The following is a 24,846-nucleotide window of genomic DNA, read 5'->3' on the forward strand; positions in this document are numbered from 1 at the left end:
ACTCAGGGAAATCTGATTTGAGATTATTGAAAAAAGTATGAATGAACACATTAATAAGGTACGAATAAATAAAAAGAAAACAGAAATATTAGTTCAAACATTGCGTAAAATGCAGAATCAGTTTTGTTAACTCAGAGTCTTTTTTTTCCTCTTCATAGATCTGAATAGCTTCAGTTTGTCTTAAAACAGCTAAAGTTGGTCTTAAAGGTTCAATATTAACACTTGAAACAGCAGCTTGAGAGAAAGCCCTCATACAAGGTTGATTTACTCTGTGTTTCTGAAGCTTTCAAACACATCTCCTGCGCTTCCTGGATGGAGTTCCTCGGCTGTCATGAAGATGGTTTAAGTTATCACACCAGCCAGGTATAAACTTTTGGTCATATGATAACCGACTAAACATTTTGACAAACTGAGAAACTCCCAAAAAACATCTATGTGGACCTTTGAGATTTTTTTTAACCCTAATAAATTTGTTTTACTCACTAAAACTCCCACGTGGGACTCTCCATATTACAGGGAAGCATCCAGCTGGACTTTCTGAACATTGTCAGGTCTCACAAACCGTAGAACATGTACTGAGAGTTAATCAGTACAGGAAGAAGTTGTGCAGGAAATTAACCTCATAGAGAACAGACATGATGGAGGGTATAAAAAGGTCAGGGCTAACAGGAGCAAGTTTAAAGGGCATATTGGACAAGGAAGGAAGTGTCTGGATCTGCTTTCTTAAGAGAACTTAGAAAACAGGAAGGAAAAGAGACAAGATTCCGGATACTGTTGTAGGAATTAACTGACGACACAAGATGGCAATAAACGCAACACAGAAGATGCAAGCTACCGTTAAGCCCCGAAGAAGAAGACGAGCCTCCCACGTGACGCCGACGTCAGATGTAAACAGTAGTGGCACACATGGCCTGCGGGTCCCCCTCGTCCTGTCAACTATGTTACAAATAAAAAACCGCATGAGATACAGCTCGCTGGGCATCGCCGGTGCGAAGCTGCTTTCCTCCGGTCCATCCAAGAACCCTGTCGTGTTTCTGGACATCGAGGCCGACAGCGAGCCGCTCGGAAGAATAATTATTGAGGTAGCTAGCTAGCTAGCGTTAGCCTCTCCCGAACACCTTAGCCTCAAATATCTCCAGATAACTCTAAAACATTAATTCACGAATTTGAATGTGATTTGTATTATCTTGCAGTTGAATGCAGATGTCGTGCCAAAGACTGCAGGTATGTTTTTCTCAAGCTTTTTAGCTAACATAGCCGCGAATATCAAGAGGTACGTTTGTTTTATTGACTTGTTTTAATATAAATGTTTTAAAAAATCACAGAAAACTTCAAAGCACTGTGCACTGGGGAACATGGCTTTGGATACAAGGGATCTGTGTTTCACAGGATCATACCTGAGTTTATGTGTCAGGTACGCCTTACACTAAAGATGCTGCGCCTAAAGTGTGAAGTGTTTGCCATGTTGCCTGTTGCTGTGTTTTCTGTTACAGGGAGGAGATTTCACCAAGCACAACGGCACAGGAGGGAAATCTATATATGGGAAAACATTCAAAGATGAAAACTTTAAATTAAAACACACCGGTCCAGGTACATCTCCACAGCTTGGCTTGCTCATTTACTACAGACTGCTGTATCTCTTTTTAGAGGACAAAAGAAACAATTCTGTATCCATCCATGATGCATGTAATCGCTTCATGCAGCTTTCTTATTCAGGTCAGGCTGATGATTGTGTATCTGTGCTTGGGAAGCTCTTCAGTAATGTTGAAATAATTAGTTAATTAGACAGCAGATTGACTGGTTAAGTCATTTATCAAGTTACAATTCAAGTATTCTCCGGTTTCATTACATCAACTGTGGGGATTTTGAACACTGTCATTATTTTCTGATATTTTGGAGACTAAATGATTAGTCAATAAAAAATAAATCAACTAATGAATCGAATCATTGTAAATTGCAGCTCTTCCGTTATGTGTATGAAGACATTTCTGTCACTTTCTTGGCCTCCCCACAGTATAATTTGCCAGGTTTTTGTCTGTAGCTTAGTATGACTGCCTCTCCACTAGATGGCAGTGCCTAATTCCATGCCGCACTAAAACCCCCTCCTATATGTCTTTTGCAATCCCCAGGTGAATGACCTACTTATTTTTAAGAGAGTCAACATGCACTAATCAAAATAACTCATTTCTCGAATAAACTTCACTCACATGCTGATTATTTGGTGCATATTTCAACGTGTTGCATACTCACAGTTTGCGTCAGTTTCAGAACAGAGAAACACGCCTTTATTTAACACAGCTGTTGACTTGGGTCATGCTTCTCTTTTGCCACAGTCAGGCCTTAATGCTGTTGGCTCAGTGGTAAAAGGAGGTCAAGATCTTGTTGACTGCATCACATTTAATCGATTTACTTGTTGGCTTTTTCGTTCTCTGCAGGAACACTTTCAATGGCAAATTCGGGGCCAAACACCAACGGCTCTCAGTTCTTCATCAGCACAATTAAAACTGAATGGTAAACACTTTATAGAAGCTCTTAATTTGTTATCTCAGCTCCGCCACACATGTAAACTCAGAATAAGTCACTTTTTGTCTCTCCCTCTTGACAGGCTTGATGGTAAACACGTGGTGTTCGGGCAGGTGAAGGAAGGTATGGACGTGGTTACCAAGATGGAGTCCTTTGGTTTACATGACGGTGGTGTGATCAAAAAAATTGTCATCACTGACTGTGGGGAGATCAAATAACACTTAAGTTCTCACGTGGACTTCTGTTGGGTGACTCAGTATGCAACTAATCACTCTTTTATCTTTCATCCTGTATTCATGATACTTTGAAGGAGGAACTGTCACAGGTGATTCTGTTCTTCCCTAAAATCTGATATTTTCACTGTTCATTATGTTGTTCAGAGATCTATATATTTATCATTTCATGCTCAAAATGAGGTATGATGTTTATATTGTGTATTTCCTTCTAAATAATACTAATAATGCAAAGACTGGCAGTAACACTGGTGCATTTTTATCTAAGTTGTTACAGATTTCTTGCTTTTCCAAGGTTTAACTTGGCCCATCTACTTTGTGTACACATCCTAAGTCATCCAATATGTGAAATGTTCTTATTGCGCAATTACTCTACATTTACTGCCAAATAAATGACCACTTTCAGATTTTACTAGCTCTGGTCTTAGTACAGGACATTTGCTCTCATGTGCCACCAACCGTTTTAAAGCTTCCTGGAAATGATCCAGCAGCTTTTTTTAGACACCAGCACGACTGACTTCCTGTCCATCGGCGCAGGATGTGACATCATGTGACATCCACCTTCAGTGGAGCTGAAATATCACTTGAATGCAGCTGACAGATGACAAGACCTGTGGGCTGTAGCCTCATTGGACACAGTGAATGCAGATGATTTAATCTGCTGAAACCATGAAGGAACCTGAAAATGTCTTCAGCTTGTATGTGGGCTGCTCTTCCTTTCACGGCCTCTTTATGTGAAACACAGCGTCTGGAGGAGAGAGAGAGAGAGAGAGAGAGAGAGAGAGAGAGAGAGAGAGAGAGAGAGAGAGAGAGAGAGGGAGGCCAGGACATGTCCAAAAGCCAGAGACTGGGTGGTGCTGCTTATCGAGCTAATACTTTATGAAAGTAAATAATGAAGCGACGTGAAAAAGCAGCTCTTGCCCCTAAATGAAACCATATGCGAGCTGACCTTCCACCGTTTGTTTGAATTCTCAGATTACGTTGTTGCTATAGAGACTTTTCAGCTCTCACTCTGTTTGAGCTGGAGATGTTGTAACAAACTTGATATAATTTGGGTCCCCACCCTCTGCTTTAGTTTTAGTTATTTGGAATGCACGTCCAATATTGTGCATGGAAACTTGGCTCGAAAGACGGCGGTGCTGCGGCCAGTGTTTAATACACATGCAAAACAATGACATCTTTACAACTGGTACAAGCTGGTTCTTCTGCTGTAAACGTCTGCATTGATCACATGACACCCATGTCAGCGGGCGTCCTTTTTTTGTGTGTGTTTTGGTTTTTCTGTCCACGGTTTGACCTGAAGTGTTGAAATCAAGTCCTGTCAGCTCGATGTGTCTGTTATCTTTCAGCACTTTCATGGAAAGTCTCTGCCCCTTCTGCGTTTCACAACCACCATGAATAATCAATTAAAAAAAAAAAACACTTTGTCATAATCTATGCGCTTTACTGTTGCGTAAGAGTTTGAGCTGGCACTCAGAGACACAGTGCTGTGTGATGACGAAAACATACACGCTCTGTAATGAACATTATACAGACAGGAGCTCTGAGAAAACTGTGTGTGGCTTTTGGCCACAAACTCTGGAGCGAACACCTCCCAGTTACTGGTAACAAACAAATAAAAACCACATAATCCAAGCAGGTCTAATTCAATATGACTTTTATTCATCAAACTCTCGTAAGCACTAAAACGTTTTCCCAACTAACAAATAAGGCACATTTTGGAATGCCGTTTCATGGACATGAAAAACAGACCTGTGGTCTACTCTCGTCACCATGACTGTCCTTGTTTCCTAAAATCATCGTCTCCCCTACCTCACGCCTGTGTTCTGTCCAATTCAAATATTACATTATTGCAATACTGCATTACAAACATCTCAAGTGATACAGACAGTAAAGAATACAAACACAACTTTCCAAATTGACCACGTACGTGTTAACACATTACATTCAGTAAATATGTATTAGGCTACGCTAGCGGTAAATGAAATACTTCAGGACTAATAACAATCAAAAGTTGCCGATAATGTTAAAAACAATATGTACTGTAGCAAACTACTGTAAAGTATTTAAATAAGTAATACATTGCACGAAATAATATTTCATTCAAAAACCAAACACATGCACATGCAAACTCTAAAATAGTTCTTTGTCACACACGCTTTCTTGACAAAAGTATACACTCCCTAAACTACTAACAACACCATAACATTTTATAATAGTTTCTTGTCATTGCTGCTTTAAGCAAACTACATCTCACAGTTTAACGTGCTTATACAGTGGTGAGTATCCGTCACTAATTAAGAAAAAAAAAAAGATTTCTGCATGTTAACACAATATATCTTCATAATATCGTTTACAAAATGAATACATGCGACTGTATAGATGTAAATGGCAGCTCATAATTAGTTACATATAGCAACTGAATAACATTGCGGGTTATTCAACACTTATAACATAAAACAAGACACAAAAATACGATGGCTTATAATTGAGAAAGGGTATTAATTATGTACCAGCTTTTTTTTTTAATAATATTCTATGTAGACATCAATATTTCCTTCTTAGTGTAACCTTGTTGCATATTCTATACAAAAAGTGTTGTAAAAAATCTTTCCATAAATATTTCTGCAGGATAACCCCTCAGATTACTGTAAAACATAAAGAAAAAAACAAACAAACTCCCAGCTTTGTTTATTTCTCAGCAATAGGCCCTTCTTCACACAAAAAAAGCTTCAATATTGCATAACACTTTAAAAGAGCTACTATCTTGAAAATGATGGCCATCAAATATATACATAAAACAGTCTTTCTTTGTCAGGGAAATAACTCTTGAGTTTTTGCAGATTGCTTTAAAATTTTCAACATCTATTAAGTGTTCCAAAATACACATCTCATTCATAGAAAATAACAAATTTGAACTGAAAAGGTACTAGAAAAGTCAAGTATATGAAATTCAAGACATTACGTCTGAAAGCAGAGATTCCTTTTTTTTTTTCTTTTTTCTTTTTTGCAAATGTATCAACTGCTTCCATTGGCTCTTCATTTGCCATTTAAAATGGCCTCCTCAACACATGTCGCTGGGCGGAATCAAACTCTCCAACAGGTTTTCTCATTTCTGTTCTGCCAGGACTCTATGAATCACAATTAAATTGTTACCTGTTTATGAGGTTAGTTCATAAGGCATCATTGGTATCTATTCCTCTCACTGCAGCCACATGGTGCCATGTGGACAGTAAGGTTCAGATGTAAAGACCTGTCAGGTTAGTGTCGTCACACAGAGCAAAAGAAAGTAGATGTGGACAGTAAGAAAAATGGATTGTTCCCAACAGTGGTGGCCTGAAAGGAGATTCAGATTAGGTCTTTAACTTGTGATAATATGGATGCACAACTGCAAATTCCCTCTTTTAAAGGGGCACTCCACCAAAGTTCAGCTAGCTCGTCACCGGGAGTGCTGCTCGGACTGTGAAAACTGTTGTGTAATGTCTTCTGTAGCTCTGGAGGAGCTTTGTCAAGTCTGAGAAAATAACAGCAATGATCAGAATTACGTCATCAGGACTTTCTTATTTTTGGGCTCGGATGCACATTTTTAACAAAAAGCCTGTGTTACAAACTCGGGGTGTGGCGTTTGAAAAATGTGGGCATTCACAAAGCATGGGAAGCCTGATGAAAGATGCATTGCATTGTGGGAATTGTAGGAGGTTGACAAAAACGAAGGATATCTCAACCTCTGCTGCGTTGGCTGTTCTTTAGTGTCTCTTACAAGCCTCCCAACTTTGTGCAACTGCAGCACTGAATCACTGGAGTGCCCCTTTAACTGTACAGATGGAATTTAACTAAATTTCCCAAAACTGTAAGGTACCATTATCAGCCACTGCAAACTCTCCCACTAAAGCAAGTGACCAAGTGTATTTCTTGACAAAAACCCACAGCTCCTCGGATAAACACAACTACAATAGATACAAAAAACAAAGAGTGAGGTCCACAATTCCGAATGCGACTCCGTTCTGTCGTGAGGAGCGACTAAGAAATAACATCTTTGTTGATATTCCATGACAACAGACCACAGTAGGATTGTTATTGCCAGCTGGAAATGCTGTTTCAGCCCATGCCTCCAACACAGCGAAGTGCGTTGAAGCAAACACCCACCGTGCCAGTTCTAACTGCTAATGGAGGAACTGTATTATTCTCTAGTCCTTTGTCACATCTTGAACCTGCGTTAAACTTACGAAGCATCACAGTTACCACATGCACGTATACTGCTCCAACTCTGAGCCTATCCCCACATGTCTTTTCCCAATTTCAAATGGCCTCCAAGTCCTCATACTTCAGAATGATTTAACTCTTTTTAAGGCACATACAGTATGTTGCATTATAAAATATAGTCAGCCAGCTTTTATAAGGCTAGAAATACAGTACATATAAAATAGTTCACAATTCCTATTACAAGGTTCCTTAAAAGGCAGGTTTCTATAAGTCAAAACTACATTAATGTCCTCTGTAGTGCTTTAGGTTTGCACGGTGATGTATGTAAACAGGATGTGTACTTCTCTTCCTTTAAAGACATTGGTTTGTAATATCAGGCACTCATAAATATGAATATAAGTGTAAACTTAATTCATCATCACTTTCAGTATATCCTTGAATCTTCATCACCACAGCCCTTCTCTATTAAATCTTACTGTGTCTTTCAGCCAACCTGGAAAACATCGCAGTTCTCCGACGCTTCACCTCCCTCTAGACACTCTCTGCACCGCAATCAAGCTGTTGGACATAGCTTTGAAGGGTGCAAGCCCTTGGAAAAGTTTCCATTTAGCTCCACGAATACTGCCAGGCATCAGCTGGCAGTTATTGTGAACTCAGACATCTCTCTGAATCTCTTTCAAACACACATCTCCTTTTGTATTTTACTTATCTGGTGGTTCAAAACGAATCAGGCTTTACGTGTGAACAGTACAATTATGCTTCATAGTGCTAATCAAATTGTGGCAAGCAATTCAATTTTTCAAAACACTTTGAAAGATTGAATATTTGATGCTGGCAAGAAACTGCGTGGACGGCAAGATTATTGTTACTGAAGCTGCTGCTGTTCTCCTGCAGCTCCCTCTCAGTTGGTCTGCTTGTGATTTGCAATAAACACAACTTACCTACCTAACATCTATAGATGAGTGAGAGGTTGTGTGGCAACAAAAATACTCCAGGGAGGGTGAATGAAACCTTATCTGTTAGCAATGCGCTAAATCTAAGCGAGGAGCGACTCTACGCAACTGAACCTACAGTAGTTTGTAAAGACACGTGGAAGCAATTACACAACAATGTGATATACAAACATCAAAAAAAAAAAAAACATTTCTTTATGTCCCAGTTATAATTCAAATTGCACACTAGACGACAAGAAAATAAATAGGCCAAATGTAAGCAAGGGATGTATGGCACATTGTCCCTCAGTTAATTCACAGTTAATAAGATGTGCTGCTGACCCTTATACGGCAAGACATCAAAGGCCTCGTATACATTATATCATGGTGAGAGGCCCGGGTTAAACGTTCATCACATTACCGCACACTTCACTTGGCAGGGAAATGGAAGGCAGATCTCTGTAAACACAAAGCCAACAAACCCCAAAGCGAGGTAATCTATTGAGACCAATACTGTCAGTGATACCAATGAAATACATGCCTGGTGCTAAGTCTTCTACACAAGGATTAGCTGTTGTTAAAAATCGAGTTTGGGTCAATGGGGTTATGCGGTTTCTGATGCATGAGGCGTGGGAGAATCACTGATTTGGCAAGTTTTGAAGATCGCTCGGAGAGACGGATGTTGATCCTCAGTTAACACGTTCCTCTGTGGGAAACCTGGGCAAGGGAGGAAGTTAACAGCCTTGATGGAGGACGAGCAATAGGAGTTGGGACACAAAAGTTGCTCTGTGACTCTGAATAAAGACGATTATTGCACACGGCGGCAGTAGTAGCCCAGGACTTTACATTTCTCACACAGGTGTTGCGGGTGCTCCTTGCTCTGGTCAGAAACATCCAGGCCATCCGGCTTCTCTAAAGGGCGCTGAGGATGCAAAACAGAGGTCCAATAATGAGTCAGAATAAACACTGAAGCAAGCAAACTAAGCAGCAGACACAAAGCATAAACCTCTGAGTTGTGTTTATTTGGCACCAGATTCACCTCAGCTATACACCTAATTACTCTGGCCCCCAGCATCACTCCCATATTCTTCACAGACCAGACGTGTACTAAGCACAATTAGTTGCAGAGATATGGCAACGCACCACCGGCTCTGGAAACTTGCAGCACACTTTAACAGTCTGGTATTAAAGAAGGAGATCCAGTATGCATTTGATCATGGTGACCTGTATGGAAATATCAGCAAACTGCTACAGCAGTGGCTTTCTTGGAATCATTATCGAGGACAAAAGGAATCTACCTCAGCCAGCACGTTTGGAGGTTACTTTAACAATGCGTCTGGAAGTTTTTATTTCTCATCTATTGTTCTCTTCTTGTTAGAGCTTTTAACAAAGCTGGTGCTTATTCCAAGCGGTCTTAACTAAAGGAAACCAGGTTACCATGGGTCGCTACAAGGAGATATTTCAGTCGTGCACTAATGCGTCCGCCAGGAAGTATTGAGACTTTACTATCGGTGCGTCAAAGACATTAGGTCCTTGTGGAAAGCTGGAAAATCTGATGTACATTTTATGGGGTCCCCTCAGCGGTTAGAAGGAGCTTGGTTCAAGCCCCTGTGCTGCAGGCATCTACCCCACTGAAGTGTCCATGAACTCTTTAGGTTTGTCTGAATCAAGGTTTCAATGGACACACCCGCTCCTCGTTCACACATCATTGACACACACACACACACACACACACACACCTAGAAGAGAGGGGAAAACTCAAACAAACAGACAAAACTAAAAATATGAACCACAGGGTCATAACAGAGGTGCTGGCGGCACAATGTAGTTTAGGGTTCTTCAGCCGGACAAAACAAACAGTAAAACATGTATGTGTTGATTTTACCCAAAGAAATAATGAAATAGGTAGTAGAAAATAACTAGAAATGTGACCTAAATATCAGCATTATTTACTAAAGACTGCTGTTCTCTCAAGAACACTGTCCTTTGCTACCATATATCTTAATCAATTGTTCCAATTGTAGGGTCATATAAATCCTGTCAATACTTTTACCCAAAAACATGCAGAGGAAGTGTCTGTGTAGCCTGAGAGGTGAAAGCAGGGGCAAAAAAACTGCTAACAATTGGTAACTGGTTAGTTGCTAATTGGTGAGCTAACAGCCAGGAATATGCTAGCACTGGTCAATAATAATATCTCTCAGAGCTTCTTTATGTTTCCTCTGTACTGACAGTAAAGCATCGTACATCATTTAATTCAATAAAAAGTTATTGAAGAGTTAGCAATCTTGCTAACTGTCAGTTAGCATGTTCGTTAGCTTGCTTGTGAAAGGGGCAATAATGTCACATATTCCAAAAAAAACCCCAAAAGTATTTGTACCACTGATATCTGTTCATGACCATTCATATTTTGTGGAGTTTATAGTCGGGCACAATGGGTTAAATAAAGAGGGATGGAGCAATGCAGCTAAGATACGTTAGCTTCCTCCGTTTGGATGCTCTCTTCCCTCAAAGGTCATCGCCACGACGTACAGAACATTAGCTGGGCCTGTGCTGTGAGCACATAGTGACAGATGAAGACTACCAAGATGTATGAGCATTTTAATCTGCTCAGAGCTTCTGTCATCTGGATTATGGCAGCTGGACACCGAGTGCACGCGGCGTTCAGAGAGATTTTAAGGAGTGGATCAAACTGAAACGATAAACAAGCGTGAAATCATGGAAATCATGCTCTTGATTCAAACCAAACGCTCTGGGCATCCGAGAAATGCATTCCCCACCTAAGAGGGACAAATACTTCATGCATGTGGATGGAACTGGAAAATCCATATTCAGGTTATTTATGGGAATCCAGAGGGAGGGAAGGAGCCGTGCTGCGAGGCTGAGCTCTTTGATACTCGAGGACACGGAGGTTAGTGGTCCATTTCAAACGCTGACAGGGGGAAATATGTTAAGTGGGTGACACTGCAAATGCAGGGAATTTGCCTGCCTGTGTGTGGCTTTGCCACAGGACGCAGAGTTTTCTCCTCAGTGAGCTCGTCAATGAAGCCTTCCACCCAAGCCTTTTGAAAGGGTGTAGTTCATTTTCTGGGTTAAGATTTCCACTGATGGGGATATGAGTTAATGAATAACAATGAAAATAATGAAAGATTTGGAATAAACGCTGCATTAACTCAATGTTTCGCCTCCTTGTCAGAAATTTGGGGTAAATTCGCCAAGCTGCGTGCCTTTCCTGCTTCGCTTTGTGCTAACAGAGCGGAGCATGGTCAGCGGTGGCATTCAGAGAACGAACAGGGCCTCAAGCAGTAATCCGAATTTTATTTCAGGAAGTGGAATTGGAGGAATGTGGAAAAGCATAAATATTAAAAGATGAAGTGTCGAGGGTGAATATATCTCTAGCTGAACAGAGCGGGCTCCGTCTCGGGCGATCCGTCTCTTTATTCGACAGACTGTGAGGAAAACGGTGGAGGTTAAGAAGAACAGGCAGCTCACCAGCGCGTTAATTCCCTCTGAGTGTTTGCCGCTCGGAAAAACACTCCGCAGCATCTCGGTTAATGTGATTTCACTTTTTCGTATTATTACATGTTGAGGAATTTTCTGCAGCTGTAAGCCTCAGTAACCCCGGAGTTAGTTTGTGTCTGTGAGCCATTAATAAAGAAATATTTGTTTTAAGATTTGATGACATTCAGTAAATAATCCCAAACTTTTATCAGTCAGGAAATGTAATTAGTTTGTTCAGTGCTGGTTTATTACCAAGGGGCAAAAGCTATTGTTAGTGGTAAGAGTTTCATTTTATTTAAATGAGGCCATCTGGAATATCCTCAAGACAATACGCAGCCATGCAAACCCGAGTCTGGACTCTGTTAACTTTGGTTGAGACGGTTCAATCTACCACTTAAAGTGCATGAGTAATGTTTCTTTTTTCCTTTAAGACATGACTACAAATGGCCAGGAAAGGGAATGTGAGTTGAAGTACCTGTTTGTGTGGATACACGTTGATGTGGCATTTGATGCATTCTTGTCCCATGTTGGCCCAGGAGTTGCCACTCATCCACTTCCTCTTACACTTTGGGCACTTGTACTCTCCAAAGCACCTCTTCTTCCCCTGGTAGGGTGTCAGCCCTTCACCTTTGGGTCTGGCCTGTGAAGAGGGGGAAAATTATTCCTTCGACATACTTGACCAAATAAATAATCCTCGAGGAATGCTGAAAGTGTTGTGCTGAGAGTTCGGACTAACATTTTTGAGAGTAGCTCTTGCGTGTAGCTGGACAGTAATGGATGATGAGCTCTGACAGCAGGGTGTGTCTTTGCTTGGCATGCTAATATATCCAACATATCATACAGCACACTCCTACGCACAATTTTGGCACAATGTGTGCTTGTGTAATTGGCATTTACTTCCATTACAGCTGTGTTAAATTACTCCTCTGATTCTCATGAGGGAGATGATTACGAACAGTCAGTCAGCCATGAAAAAACACTAGCCTGAGGGCAATATTTTTGGGAGGAGCCGCTCCAATGACTTCATGTTGGCAACTTTATTTAGGCCACTATAACAGTTTTGGGGGAAAAGACTCATTTTTCCCTTAAAAGCATGTCACAAACAAACGCACCACTGATGTCATCAAAAGGATAAATCACAAACCGTTCTCCATCCTGCCAAAAGAAACCCAAATGTACACTGATTATAAGTTTGTCAAACCTTGTCATTATCAATTTGAAGCTCCATCATCAAAAAAAAAAAAAAAAAAAAAGAGAGAAAAAGCAACCCGGAACTTGCCCAGTGACAGTCACTGTCAGCCTAAGAGTGGGTATTCTGGAAAACAAAATCCTTCCATTTGGAAGATAAACGTTTTAAATTGCATTTTATCTCAAACTTTAAAAATGCCTTCATGTGCAGATGCAAATACGACATGGCAGAAAGAAGTCGTCTTAATGCACAGCATGCAACTGATGGCAGCTTTCCAGAGGGTTACGAAAGGCAGGGTGGATGTAGGGGGTACGGGGCGGTGACAGTGAGAGGAGGGGTCCAATCTGTATCCCTGTCCCAGCCCCTGTGTGAGTAATAGGGACTTTAATCAGCAGCATCTGGCGCTGCCCTAATAGACGTCAGCACTTTGCATCAGCACCAGCGAGCCAACTCTAAGTATGAGCGGCTGTGCTTCAATCTGGCCCCTCAACAGATGACCTCAACCCCACTGTCAGCTTCACATCTCCCACTGCGACAGCATGCAGGCTGGAAAATGTGACTTCTGCTGGCCCGCAGCACACCAGGCTATGCAGAGTGACGGGGTTGTCTTGACGCAATCAGCGGGCAATTTCAAAGACAATGCCACGGCAACATTGTATTTGGATGCTCGCCCACAAATGATCTAATTAATATGATGCAACTACAAACAGGCTGCCTAAAACACCAAAATACAGCGTTTTCTAGGTTTCAGCTGCAGTGAGACGAACCCCTATTTTATCTAATAAAACAAATCTATTCTGAAGCTTAAAAATAATAAACTATGATGACAGCGCCAGGTGTACTACCCAGGAAGTCCAACCTTAACCCTGGTTACTCATTTGGAAATTTGTACATAGTCAAATTTCCCATTACAGCTGTTTGTTCGAATGTAAAAAATCTCCCCCTGATCCTGCAGCCAGGACTCAGCAGGACAGAAACAGCACTCATCCTCCTCATGACCATTCCTCTCCCACTCCATGCTGTTTCCAGGGTCTGGCCTTGGCCTTTGGCTGCACGTCACGCTCCGTCTGCAGCTGATTGCTTTCAGATTCGATGCAACTCCCCTTTGCAATCAATTTGAAGATGCTCCAAACGCACTCATGGATTCTCTCTCTAATCCAGACGAAAAAGTAGATGCAAAGTTAATGATTAGGTTTGTCAGTTGCGGCCCCAGGAGGTTAACGCATTGTTTAAGTACAGGAAATATATATATGTAAATGTATGTAAATGTAGGGCTGAAAGGATCAGGTGATTAATCAATTAGTTGAAAAACTGTCGACAATTAATCAGTAACTATTTTGATAATTGATCATTTCAGTCACTTTTAAGGAAAATGTCAAACATTCACTGGTTCCATCTTCCCAATCAGAGGATTTGAAGCCTTTCTTCGCCTTCTGATGATGGTAAACTGAATGGGTTTAGGTGTGATGGTTGGCAATTTCAATATAATCAAAAAATAATCAGCAGATTCAGTCAAATTATCATTAGTTGCATCCCTATAGACTATAAATGCATTTACTACTCTGCTTCTGAACAACATGACAATGATGCAGTTGATACATTATTGATAAAAAAAAAATGCTTTGAATGAACCCATTTTTCTGCCTCTGCCTAAAGTAGCCGAGACGTTAATTGGCCGTTTGGACTTATAAATCTGAGTATTATACTCACATTGTGGTCAGGCCATTGCAACACGTTGCCTCTCATGGAGGTCTTAAGATGAAGGGCGAGTTTTGGTTCTGAAGTCATAAACTTTACAACCGCAGTTGGTATTGCACATTCCGAAGGACACCCAAACACGTGGGAACGAATGTCACAACAACATCTGGACTGTTGTGCCACCACTGCCGGCAGAGGCAGGCTCAGAAATACGGCAGCAGTTAATGAAGGGGGCTTTGGGTTTCTTCACATACAGACATACAGGGCCTACTTTTCCATTTACATTGGTGCAATGGATTACAAATCACAACCCTCAGCTGTAAACACTGGGATGACTGAGTAAATGTTTTAGTTCGGCTTGATTTCCAGGAAAATAACCACGCTTTGCTGCCTTTAGAGCAACATTTACAAACCATTCACAATACACACAGCACAATGACTAATTTAAAGGAACTGCGTCATCACACCACAAAACACTCTGGAGATGAGCCTGCACAGGAGGATGTGTTTTGCTTTGCTTTGCCCTCGACAAATAAAGCCATTGAACCTCGTGAGCTAAATGGACAAATCCGAGCCATTTAGAGCGTTTTAGGTGTCCACAAAGTGGAAGCAAAGCTTTAAAACAGCGAGTTGGTTGATGGCGTGCCCGGAGATGGCGAGGGGTGTTTGTCATATCACTTTGACTATGCCGGCTTGCGTCGAGTCAATGTTTGTTTATGTCCCCAAGGCTAAAGCCCCGTGTGATGAGATAAGGGTCTGTGTGTGTGTGTGTGTGTATATCCAGGACAGTGTCCATAATGAAGACAATGTAGCTCCATAACCACAAATAGTTGGCCACATCCTCCTTTGGTCCAGATCACAGTAGGGACTCATCATATCACAAACACATGCACACACACTACGGGTCAGTGAACTGTTAAATGAAGCATATACACACATGTGATACACACATTCTCTGATGCAATCTCTACACAAAACATGGCCACACACAAAGCTTCTCCCTCTCCTCTTGTCCTTTTTCACACTGACACACACACACACACACACACACACACACTCTCAACAAATTCCACATCCACAGGTTTTCATACACTCTTGAGACGCAACTGGAAAGTCTCGGCATACGGTTTCCTGCACTACTCCCACTCAAGAGTTTAGCCCGGCAACAAGGACACAGATCATTCTTTGGCTTATATCGCAGGATTAATGAGCTCACAAACTGCATTAAATGGAATAAACAGAGCTGTGCAAGAGACAGTAAAACAAAAAGGGAGACAAAAATGAGATGCGAGAGAACATGATGAACAGGAACAGGAGAAAGCTCATTAAGACTGGGAAGGAATTAACGCCTCCTGCTCCCTGAGGATTCTGTAACGAAGGGAGGTCTCAGAGCCCGCTGCTCTAGAATCACACAAACACAAGGCGAAAAAGAAAAAAGGCCAAATACCACAAGCCTCACAGTCACCCGAGCCAACTGTGGAGAGACCCTCCGATCAGCCCCTCTCCAGAGGGTGGAGAAAGGCAAGGAGAAGCTGAGAGAAAGGGAGAGAAGACGGAGGAAATCTAAATCCAAAGCAGATGGCCTCCATAGGGGCAGAACACGAGAAACACTGAGAGCCGTCGTAAAATCGCGGCTCTGCTTTCAATTAGGCCATACATTTCAGAGAATGGGAGAGAGCGGGAGAGAGGTGGGGGATAAAACAGCGTTAACTAACCGCTGTAGCTCTGGCCACAACTACAGTGGATTGGACTCATCATGTGGAGGAATGCGATTCTCCGGGGGGGGGGGGCAGTTTTAATGACACATATGTTGTACAAACAGAGCGCTATTAGGAATTTGAAGCATGTGCACTATTGCAGGTAGATTACCGGAGTTGACGAGGTGCGTTTAAGCGAGCGATCCTGGTCCAGGCGACACCCACTGCGACGTCTTTAAATTTCAGGGTAATTCAGCTAATACCGTGAAATTGATTAAAAGGTATGCAGGCCGGGCATGTGACTGAAACTGCAGTTTGAATATCATTTTGCCACAAAACCATCTTGAAATCCTGCTCCAGTGTAAGCTGTAAAAAGATGTCTATTACTGACCACTGGGAAAATGTGGTCCAGACCACTGTCTGGGGCCTAAAGGTGATCTTGCATTTGTGTTGATCTTACATTCCAGACTAAGAGTAATGACCAGTGGACAGACACCAGACTGTGCGCTCTCAGAGGCTCGCCCCAAAAACCTGAACCCTTAATCCTCCGTCTCCAGCAACAGGATAGGTTATCCTTGGTTTTAATATTAGACGTCCCTTCCAAGCCAAACCTAAGAGGAGTCATTCTGAGAGACCGCTGCTTTCAAGGTTGTGGATGTGGGATTTCTGACTTTCTCAACATATTAGAGGAGACATCTACCTACAGTTGATATGGGCTCCACAGTCAGTCCACAGACAAACAAATCTGAGGAGACAGCACTGACAGTGAAGATTGGGTTTTTGTTTTTTTTCTTAAATGCAAATGTCACATGCCATTCAGCGGTTTGTCTGCCTCTGTGAGAAAACAAGGGATTTGGTGGGTAAAACAACTTTGAGGCTTTGAAAAATGGTTGGTAGTAATTGTATGCAACCACTTTTCTGGCCCGGCAGGGTCTTTGTCGGTAAATGCAGCTCAGCCATATATGAATAATGCAGAGCCTTTGAATGTCTGCAACAAACCTAAACATCCGAAAAGAGAAATGATGAGTGCACAGACTCGATGTTCTTTATGATGATGTGAGATTCTTCGGCGTGATTTGATGTTCCCATTGCTGCACTGTGGAGTTACATGATCGCAGAGACACCCAGACAGGTCAGTGAGTCACAGCATAAGCCTCCCATTCAGCAAAGAGAAATACACTGTAAAAGGAATGGCCCGAGGTTGTTTGTTAGACCACACTAGAAGAAGAAGAAACGTTCCACGGGTCATTCGGGGCAAATAATACTTGCACAACAAGTCTCGGTGCACAGTTTGGTTTGAGTTGACCACATCAAAAGGCGACTCAGATGTGAAACATGAATAATATGCAAAAAAAGTCACATACTTTCACACATTGGGTTACCCTATGTGGTACTCCTATCCACATGGCACCTAGAGGAAAAAAGAAAGAAAACAAAAAAGCACTCTTTGATCCTGCTCGTTCAGGAGGAGTCGTGTGTTTTGTTTCTAACAGTTTCTCTGTTAAATCGTCGTATCCTTGGCCGTCACTGCCCGGGTTATCTGACATAACAGCGGCTAAAGAATAAAGATCTGAGGATGCAGTGCTCAGCCTGTTAGTCAGAACTGAGGGCCAAGTGAGGGCGTGCAGATGGCCACTGCTTCAAGTCTCTCACAAGAATGACACTGTCACCACCTCAGCTGTGTCTCACTGCACACAGAACAAGCATTTTTTTATTGGCCGTTTCCGCTGCTGGACTAAACAGCCCCAAACCCATGCCAGAACCTCAGCCAGGTGCATTATGGGGACTATTTATCAATCCCACCATGCACTACAAGCTCTAAATACAGCCACTGTTTTCTCTTCGTCTCTCTTTTTCGCTGCCATCTTTCTCACCTCTCTCTCTCTCTCTGGACGGCTCCTTTGCTGGTGCAGCTGTCTCTTTCTAATGCCTGTAAAGAAAAGTGGCTGGGGCTGAAAGTGACGGGAGGAACAGGTGTGCTGTTTAAGTGATAAATTTGCCCTCGCTCGAGCACAATGCACCTCAGTTCATAAAAACAATCTCCGCCGAACGGGGCTGCGCAGAGGAGACAGACACTGTACTCATGCTGCCACAGGCTGGAGCCGCTTTAAAGAAACATACAATCAAATTACTGAGTAAAACAAATATGTTAATGACAGTCAGATGCAATCAGTCCAAGTCTACACTTTGTGACTAATAATTACACTTAATGACCTAAGACGTCATTGTGCATCGCATGTGTCGCCCCAATTAATGATTTGTGGCACTTTTATATTCAAGATCACCTCGTGCAAAAGTGATCATAATCTGCTTTTCTCAAACTCTCTCAGCCTTTGGAAACAATTGCAAAGTTATTACAAAGCAAAGCCATGATTTTCAAGTATCCCAGATAGAGCTGCCTTAATCCTGGCCTGCTGGCTCGAGCCCCAAACTGCTGGGCTGCTCCCCAGCGTTCCGTAGCGCTCCGATCACTAGCTAGCATCTGGAAACCATCAACGTAAACAAAGGAGCAGCGGAGGAGCTCAGGCCCCGCTCTGCCTCTCCGCATCCCCCAGGACATCACTCAGAGAGCAACACAAGAACACCAAACCGGCCCCGAAACCTGTGTGTATTGCATTTCCGTGTGTGTGTGTGTGAGCAGGTCCCTGCACAAAGCCGTGTCTGCTCTTGTGTCCTCATCTGAGGATCTGTATTTGGTTTGGCTGCAGTTCAGAAAGAGATAGATTGACAGATATGGCGGATGGGGTTCAGTCCACAATGTTAGCTTTGAGTCTTTTGGAGTTTTTGTTTGGTTTGCTCATTAACTGTAGCATTTCTGATAAGGCTTCTAATTGCTTTAATGTGGTTTCAGTTAGCGTGCTAGCCTTAGCGGTCTGATGAATGCTACAAGGGGGAGAAGCAGGAACCTGGATGTGGTTTCGACCTGAGAGCCGGCTCTCCTCTGTGAAACATCAAAAAAGATCAAAGCATCAATCATTCCTGATCCTTCGCTGCGACACGACAGGGAAATATTTCCTGAACTTTTCTTAATAGCGTTTCAGTAACCATATAGCTATTAATCATGTGGTTTGGGCTTTTTCAGTACAGCTGGAACGTCCAAGACGTGGTTCATGAAGCTTTGAGACGCCGAACCTCACACTTAAGCGAACTCCATGATGCTTGTAAACACACACCACAGAGGGCAGTGGGGTTTTGCAGTTGGGTCTCCAACCTGTTGCAGCAGAGAGAAAGCCCATTATATGAACATGGATGTGGTCTGACTTTGCTCGCGCATTTCAGCATTACTCATTTTCCAGAGTCGATAATGAGACTTACATTATTCCCACTTTAACTCAACAAAAAGTACATGTGCAGCTATCAGGCTGCATATATATTTAAATGCTTCAAACTAAGCAACAGTGACATATTGCACGTATTAACTACAGCGCTGGAGATCACTGGGGCTCGTAACGGCCTCATACTCCTTCCATTGCTGCACCACTCCACATCTACAACTGCTGAGATAAGCTTTCTTATCCTGTACAGTTGTCTCTAAATATAAACCGCACCATTACACAATCATGTACTGCACATAAACTCAATCATACACACTTGGGTTTGTACACACACTAACACTAAGCACACGAGTGCATGCATGCATTTATCCTATAGATGTAACTTTAATACGAACTTTTTCTCGCGCAGACACACATCGTATAACAGCAAGGGAATAAACTGAGATGACCACTTCCACCGTGCCATCTTCAGAATGAGCTGCAATGGTTTTTGACCTGAAACCACTGCACAGTCATGCAGCTCACACCTGGTACAAAGAATTAGGGCTGCAGCTAACATTTGTTTTCACTACCAATTAATCAGTAGTTTTATTGATGTCCGTTTCTTTCTTAAAGACCAGTCCGACGGCATCAAACGCCTTGTCAAAAGTCAAAAATCCTTCAAGTTAGTCTCACACAAGACAAATAAAAGCTGCAAATTCTCACAGTTAAGAAACTGGACTAGGAATTATCTGGCATGTTATCTTGAAAACATAATTCTCTTTAGATTAACACTGAACTACAATGCCAGTGCACATTTTTCCAAAAAGTTATTAAAGCTGTTTAAAAGTGCAGGTTACTCAGTCATCTATTTCAGCGTAAGTGCAGTGACAAGCAGAGACACGCTATCTGTAACACTTCCCCCTGACCGGGTGCAAAACATGTATACGCACATACACTTCAAACACACTCTGACATGTAAACTGTCAGTACATAATGTGCAAATGCCTTTATGTGCTGATAAAATAGACTCACAGACAAAGATACATTATATTAGTCAGCCAGTGGTATGTGAACTCACTACATATGACTTCTCCTTCCATCACTAGCCAGCGACTCGCTCGTCTGAACCTGCTCTGCACCAATGTGGGTCACTGTGCTATTCTTAAAAAAAGGTCTCATATTCTAGAGGCTCTGTATTTGAGCTATTCATATGTGCTTGACATTTCATTACCCTATAAAAAGCGGTTTACTCACAATAGCACATCCCAGTTGTTTCCAGGTCTAAATATACCCATGAGGCATTTGTGCTTTCCTAAAGTCTTTTGCTGCATTTATTCCCTCTCAGGTGGAACATGTGAGGGAAGCAGCAGAAAGTAGTGGTGGATCCAGGCAGAGACATGCAAAACAAGGTGTTATGTGGAAAGGAACATAACAAACTTAGAATATAATCAAATCCACAGCTATTTGAAAGTCTCAATCTTAACAGGCAGTGTTTCCTAAAGGGATCACAAAGCTGCATGGACCTGAAACAGAGCAACAAATATCACCAGTGCAGTCTATATAAGGTGGACAGCAATGTCTATAAAATAAGCTGAAGCTAAATATTTTGAAGTGAACAGCGACGCTCAGGGTTACAAGTTTTTCCCCTGTGGCTTTCTGGGTTTAACCGCTGTGATCACAAGCCTTTATAAATGGGTTTGTTATCTCACCGTGATACAGAGGGGAGGATTTCAAGAGGACAACCACTCCAACTGTTTTAAAGAATAACCACAAGTCCATTTCCAGCTCCATGGAGACGCCAAAATAGTTCATTCTAGGAAATGGCCTCTGCTTGGCAGAGTAAGTGCACTGTGTGTGTGTGTGTGTGTGTGTGTGTGTCTGTGCGTCCACTGGAAGAGACCCACATCGTGCCACAACAAACACGCACGCAAAATGCTGTCTGCAAAGATCTCGAAACAGTAGATTCAAGTGAAGTCTGGTAACTGTGCTGGTCACTTATGTTTAGTCTGTTCCTTGACATGCTGAGATATCACACAGGGAAAAGGTAAATCAAGACATCTGCTCCAAAGATAAAACATCCCACAGCTGTCAGTCATGTAGATAACTGGAGGGGCTGTGCCAGAAACGGTATTTCGTGTTTTAAAATGTCATCAATGCCCACTGAGAAACTGCCGAAGCGTATTTACAAGAACAGTGTGCAGGATCATAAAACTGTTATGGTTTCAATCCTGCTTGCATTTGTCCCTTTCAAATAAAACAACCAGCAAAGAAATACAGGCAGGATCGCTGCGCTTCTGCAGCGATAAAAACAAACACGTACGGCAGAAGGAAAACACGAGATTGTCAACTTCCCCCCAAGACGGCAGCAATACCCCAAAGGAACATTTTTTATCAGTGGAATAAGATTAGATTTTTTTACTAGCCAATAACATCCATGTGTTTTGACTTTTGACAACAGATTTTCAGCCTGTGTCTTAGTTTACCAGAAGGATCATAAAACGTTTTCCAGTTGTACGATGCAGCATTCAATTACCGTGAAAAAGAAATTGGCCCAGTATTTGCTGATCTGTTGATTTAGATTAAAAGAAATCTCAGCTAAGTCATCTTTAATGATGTTTTTGCTTACAAGTGAAACTCGGTGACCTGCAATTTCTGCTTGTTTTGATAAACTGGAGGTGGAGGTCTTGTATTATGAGTTGTTGCGAGCAGCTGATGTCAATGTCCTGACAATTAATACCCTTATGTTTGATTTTGCCCAATGATCTCAAGGAAAAAAAAAATTCAATATTGATCCTGCCCCCACAGACCAGTGCCCCAGTTCAAGCCATACATATGTGCATGTGTGTGCACGTCAAAGTTTTTCTCCTCAGTAACAGGCCCACGTCATGCACATCCAAGACAGCTGCAGAGGCGTATCACCATGCCAGCACACTCTTTGCCAAGACCTTATTCCCAGATTCCTAGATTTCCACAACCCAGCTTCCCTAATCGGCCACGGATCTCAGTGTCATGTTCTTGGATGACGGATGGGCGCCCCTGAGAGTCGAGCATGTGGGTGTTTTGCTTCATACCGATAATGCGCTCTTGTTTTAAAAGCTGATGTTTTTGACAGAAACCTCTCTTCATGCTTCATTCATAGAAAACTCAAGTATGAGCCAATTGGGCCTTTACTTGCGGAATCTGTCCCGGTTGAACCCAGGAGCTCACCTCCACCAACGCAGCAGCTTGATATGGAGGCCGCCTCTTTTCACAGACGTAAGACAACTTTACCGTACTCCTACACTCGCCATATTTACAGGGCGTTAAGGGCTAACGCTAACTGGGGCTGGGGGTGTGAATTTCCCCCCTGCCCTCTCCTAGCCTTGGACTTAGCCCCGGTCCCACTAAGCCCAACGAGCTGTGCAGCTGCACGGCAGCGTTGGGTTACCAGGCTGGTGAATGACAAGAGCAGGTTGGGTGGCAGACTGGAGCATATAGAGGTGCACAAAACATCTTGTCATCTGCCACAGGATGGTCACACTACTGCTGTCTACGTTTGCATGTAATGCCTGGAGTTTTGTGCGTGTAGGTGGATGTGTTTATGAGGGTGTGTGTGTGTTATGTATATTTCTGTAAGTCACTCTGCTGCATAGACTGTACACGTGTGTTGCTAATCTCAGTGTCACTTGGTGTCAGTGCTATATTGGACCTATGGCCCTATATGGCCTCTCAATGCTCTCGCTATAAAGGCTCTTTCTCTGTATAACTCCTCAAAAATAAAATATGTTGACGGGTAGCGTCATCTGTTTTTCACAGCGAGGACGGTCGTCCGTCTGCATGCCTCCAGCATCCCTGATAAGCCTTATCAGTTTACAGGACACTCTCTGCTCACTCCGTCTCTGTCTTCGGTAACCTGACTGAGTGAGTGTTAGAGCAGAGACAGGCCTTCAGAGCCTTTGCTGCGACTGGAAGGAAGATCAGGGGTCACCCAGTAAAAACATTCCCATGGTGCACCTCCCCCCAAGCCCTCATCCCTGCCAGAAACTTCCCGACATACTACAGGGCAGAGCACACAGAAAGAGAGGAGGGACAGAAAAAGCTTCGAAATGAAATGCAGGTTATGTTTCACAGTACATAAACCAACATTTTCAGGTTACTGACGCACGGCCTGAGTTTTGTGAAAAAATAAGACCTGCAATTACAACTGTAGACTTGAGTTAGGGAGAACACAAGTCTGTGGCAGGAAGAAAGTCAGTAAATCTAATAGTATAATAAAGAATGCATGTTTTTTCTGGACAAACATAGTGTTCATACCTTATGAACTCGGACAGCTGCACTCAGAAAGCACAAAAAAATGTCAGTGCAGAGGCCTCACTTTATTTCTTCTGCTGATGTGTTTCAGCAAACAAGCCTGAGTTCATACTGTATCCTTTATTACTCTAGAATTATTTCCCTCTTTAGACAAAAGTCTAATATTACATATTCCATGTTCATATTCATCCTGTCCTGACCATCTCATGTCTTATTTTCAAATTCAATCAACCACACAGTCATTTAACCTTCATCTATTCCAAAAATCTCACATGCAAGGATCAATTTTCAATAAGATAGAGGGATCTCAAGTTTATTTTCCCTTTGATTAAAATCTTGTTTCAAGAGGTTGAACTTCTGTTTTAGAACTTCTGTTTCTGTTATTACATAATTGACATATACTGCAGCTTTGACATTGTGAATAGTGTTTCATATTATTTAACAAAAGTGATGAATAAGCGCTTTGTGAGCTGTTCTTCCTCTCTCTGTTCATTGCTGTTAATTTTAGCCCCTTTGCTCGATTTGAACTTGTGCGAATGAACAAAACTTTCCCTTGCTACGATGTACTGTCGGGCTGACTTGGGCGCACGTCTACTAAGTACACACACCGCTGTGACATCACATCTTGACCACAACGGAGTCTTAATCTATGGTTAACACAGTGCTGATTCCCGGGTATCCTGCCAGAGAAGGACTTTAAGACACTTAAACATAAAGAGAGAGAGAAAAAAACACTTGCAAAATCAAAACCACACAAGAGGCCCCTACAGTCTATATGTTGACATATAGACAAACACACTATATAGGACCGCCTGAGTGGTTTGTTGTTGTAATTCTTTTTTTTCTCTCTCTTTAAGATCCAAGGCTCTATCCAAACATACTTGAGTCTGACGCACCACTGTGATGCAGTGAGGGCCCTGCTGGGGGAACAATACAGGCCTGCCTTCCTGACCTCTCTGTCTAACAGATCCTACAGACATACAATGGCTGCCTTAATTACCAGCCTCCATTCCCACCACTTGGGCTTTCCCCAATGGTGCCCATTCAGAACCGCAGTCTCACCCTAAGGTGCCCATTCAAGCACAGCACAAAGCCAGCAGTGTCAGTCCCTGATCTCTTGACACCAAATCCAGTCCTGTGTGCCAGCGCTCGCAGCCTCACACTGTCCCTGCCTGTCCGTCTGGTTGTCCGTCCTCTCCGTCCGTCTGTCTCATATCACGGAAGAATCTCTGTGGTTCGCATGTGACGAGAATCGGCGCTGCTACATGGAGCAATTAGTTCGGCCACATACCGATCGGCCCGGGGAGATAAGCACGAAACTTGCCG

At 42.5% G+C, this 24,846-nt stretch overlaps 2 protein-coding genes across 3 annotated transcripts in view; one reads left to right on the top strand and one right to left on the bottom strand.

Moving 5' to 3' along the window:
* The first annotated feature begins 899 nt into the window (after positions 1-899).
* Positions 900-3,171, top strand: ppifa (peptidylprolyl isomerase Fa). Its single transcript, XM_041948228.1, has 6 exons — positions 900-1,082; positions 1,194-1,224; positions 1,326-1,414; positions 1,494-1,590; positions 2,436-2,511; positions 2,606-3,171. Exons 1-6 carry the CDS (start codon positions 939-941, stop codon positions 2,739-2,741), a joined length of 573 nt encoding a protein of 190 aa, XP_041804162.1. The 5' UTR covers positions 900-938; the 3' UTR covers positions 2,742-3,171.
* Positions 3,172-4,396: 1,225 nt separating this feature from the next.
* Positions 4,397-24,846, bottom strand: part of zcchc24 (zinc finger, CCHC domain containing 24) — a 34,461-nt gene continuing 14,011 nt past the window's right edge. Inside the window, exons 3-5 of one of the 2 annotated variants that reach the window (XM_041948213.1) lie at positions 11,865-12,029; positions 8,738-8,813; positions 4,397-8,608 (exon numbers count right to left, since the gene is read on the bottom strand). In XM_041948213.1, the coding sequence (XP_041804147.1) occupies positions 8,496-8,608; positions 8,738-8,813; positions 11,865-12,029 (354 nt within the window). In that variant the 3' untranslated portion in view covers positions 4,397-8,495. Of the gene's footprint in view, positions 8,814-11,864; positions 12,030-24,846 lie in introns of both variants that reach the window. The other variant, XM_041948214.1, reaches the window with a different exon arrangement.

The sequence above is a fragment of the Chelmon rostratus genome, chromosome 11 (genome assembly GCF_017976325.1).
Source record: "Chelmon rostratus isolate fCheRos1 chromosome 11, fCheRos1.pri, whole genome shotgun sequence".
In the NCBI taxonomy this organism is placed as follows: Eukaryota; Metazoa; Chordata; class Actinopteri; order Chaetodontiformes; family Chaetodontidae; genus Chelmon; species Chelmon rostratus.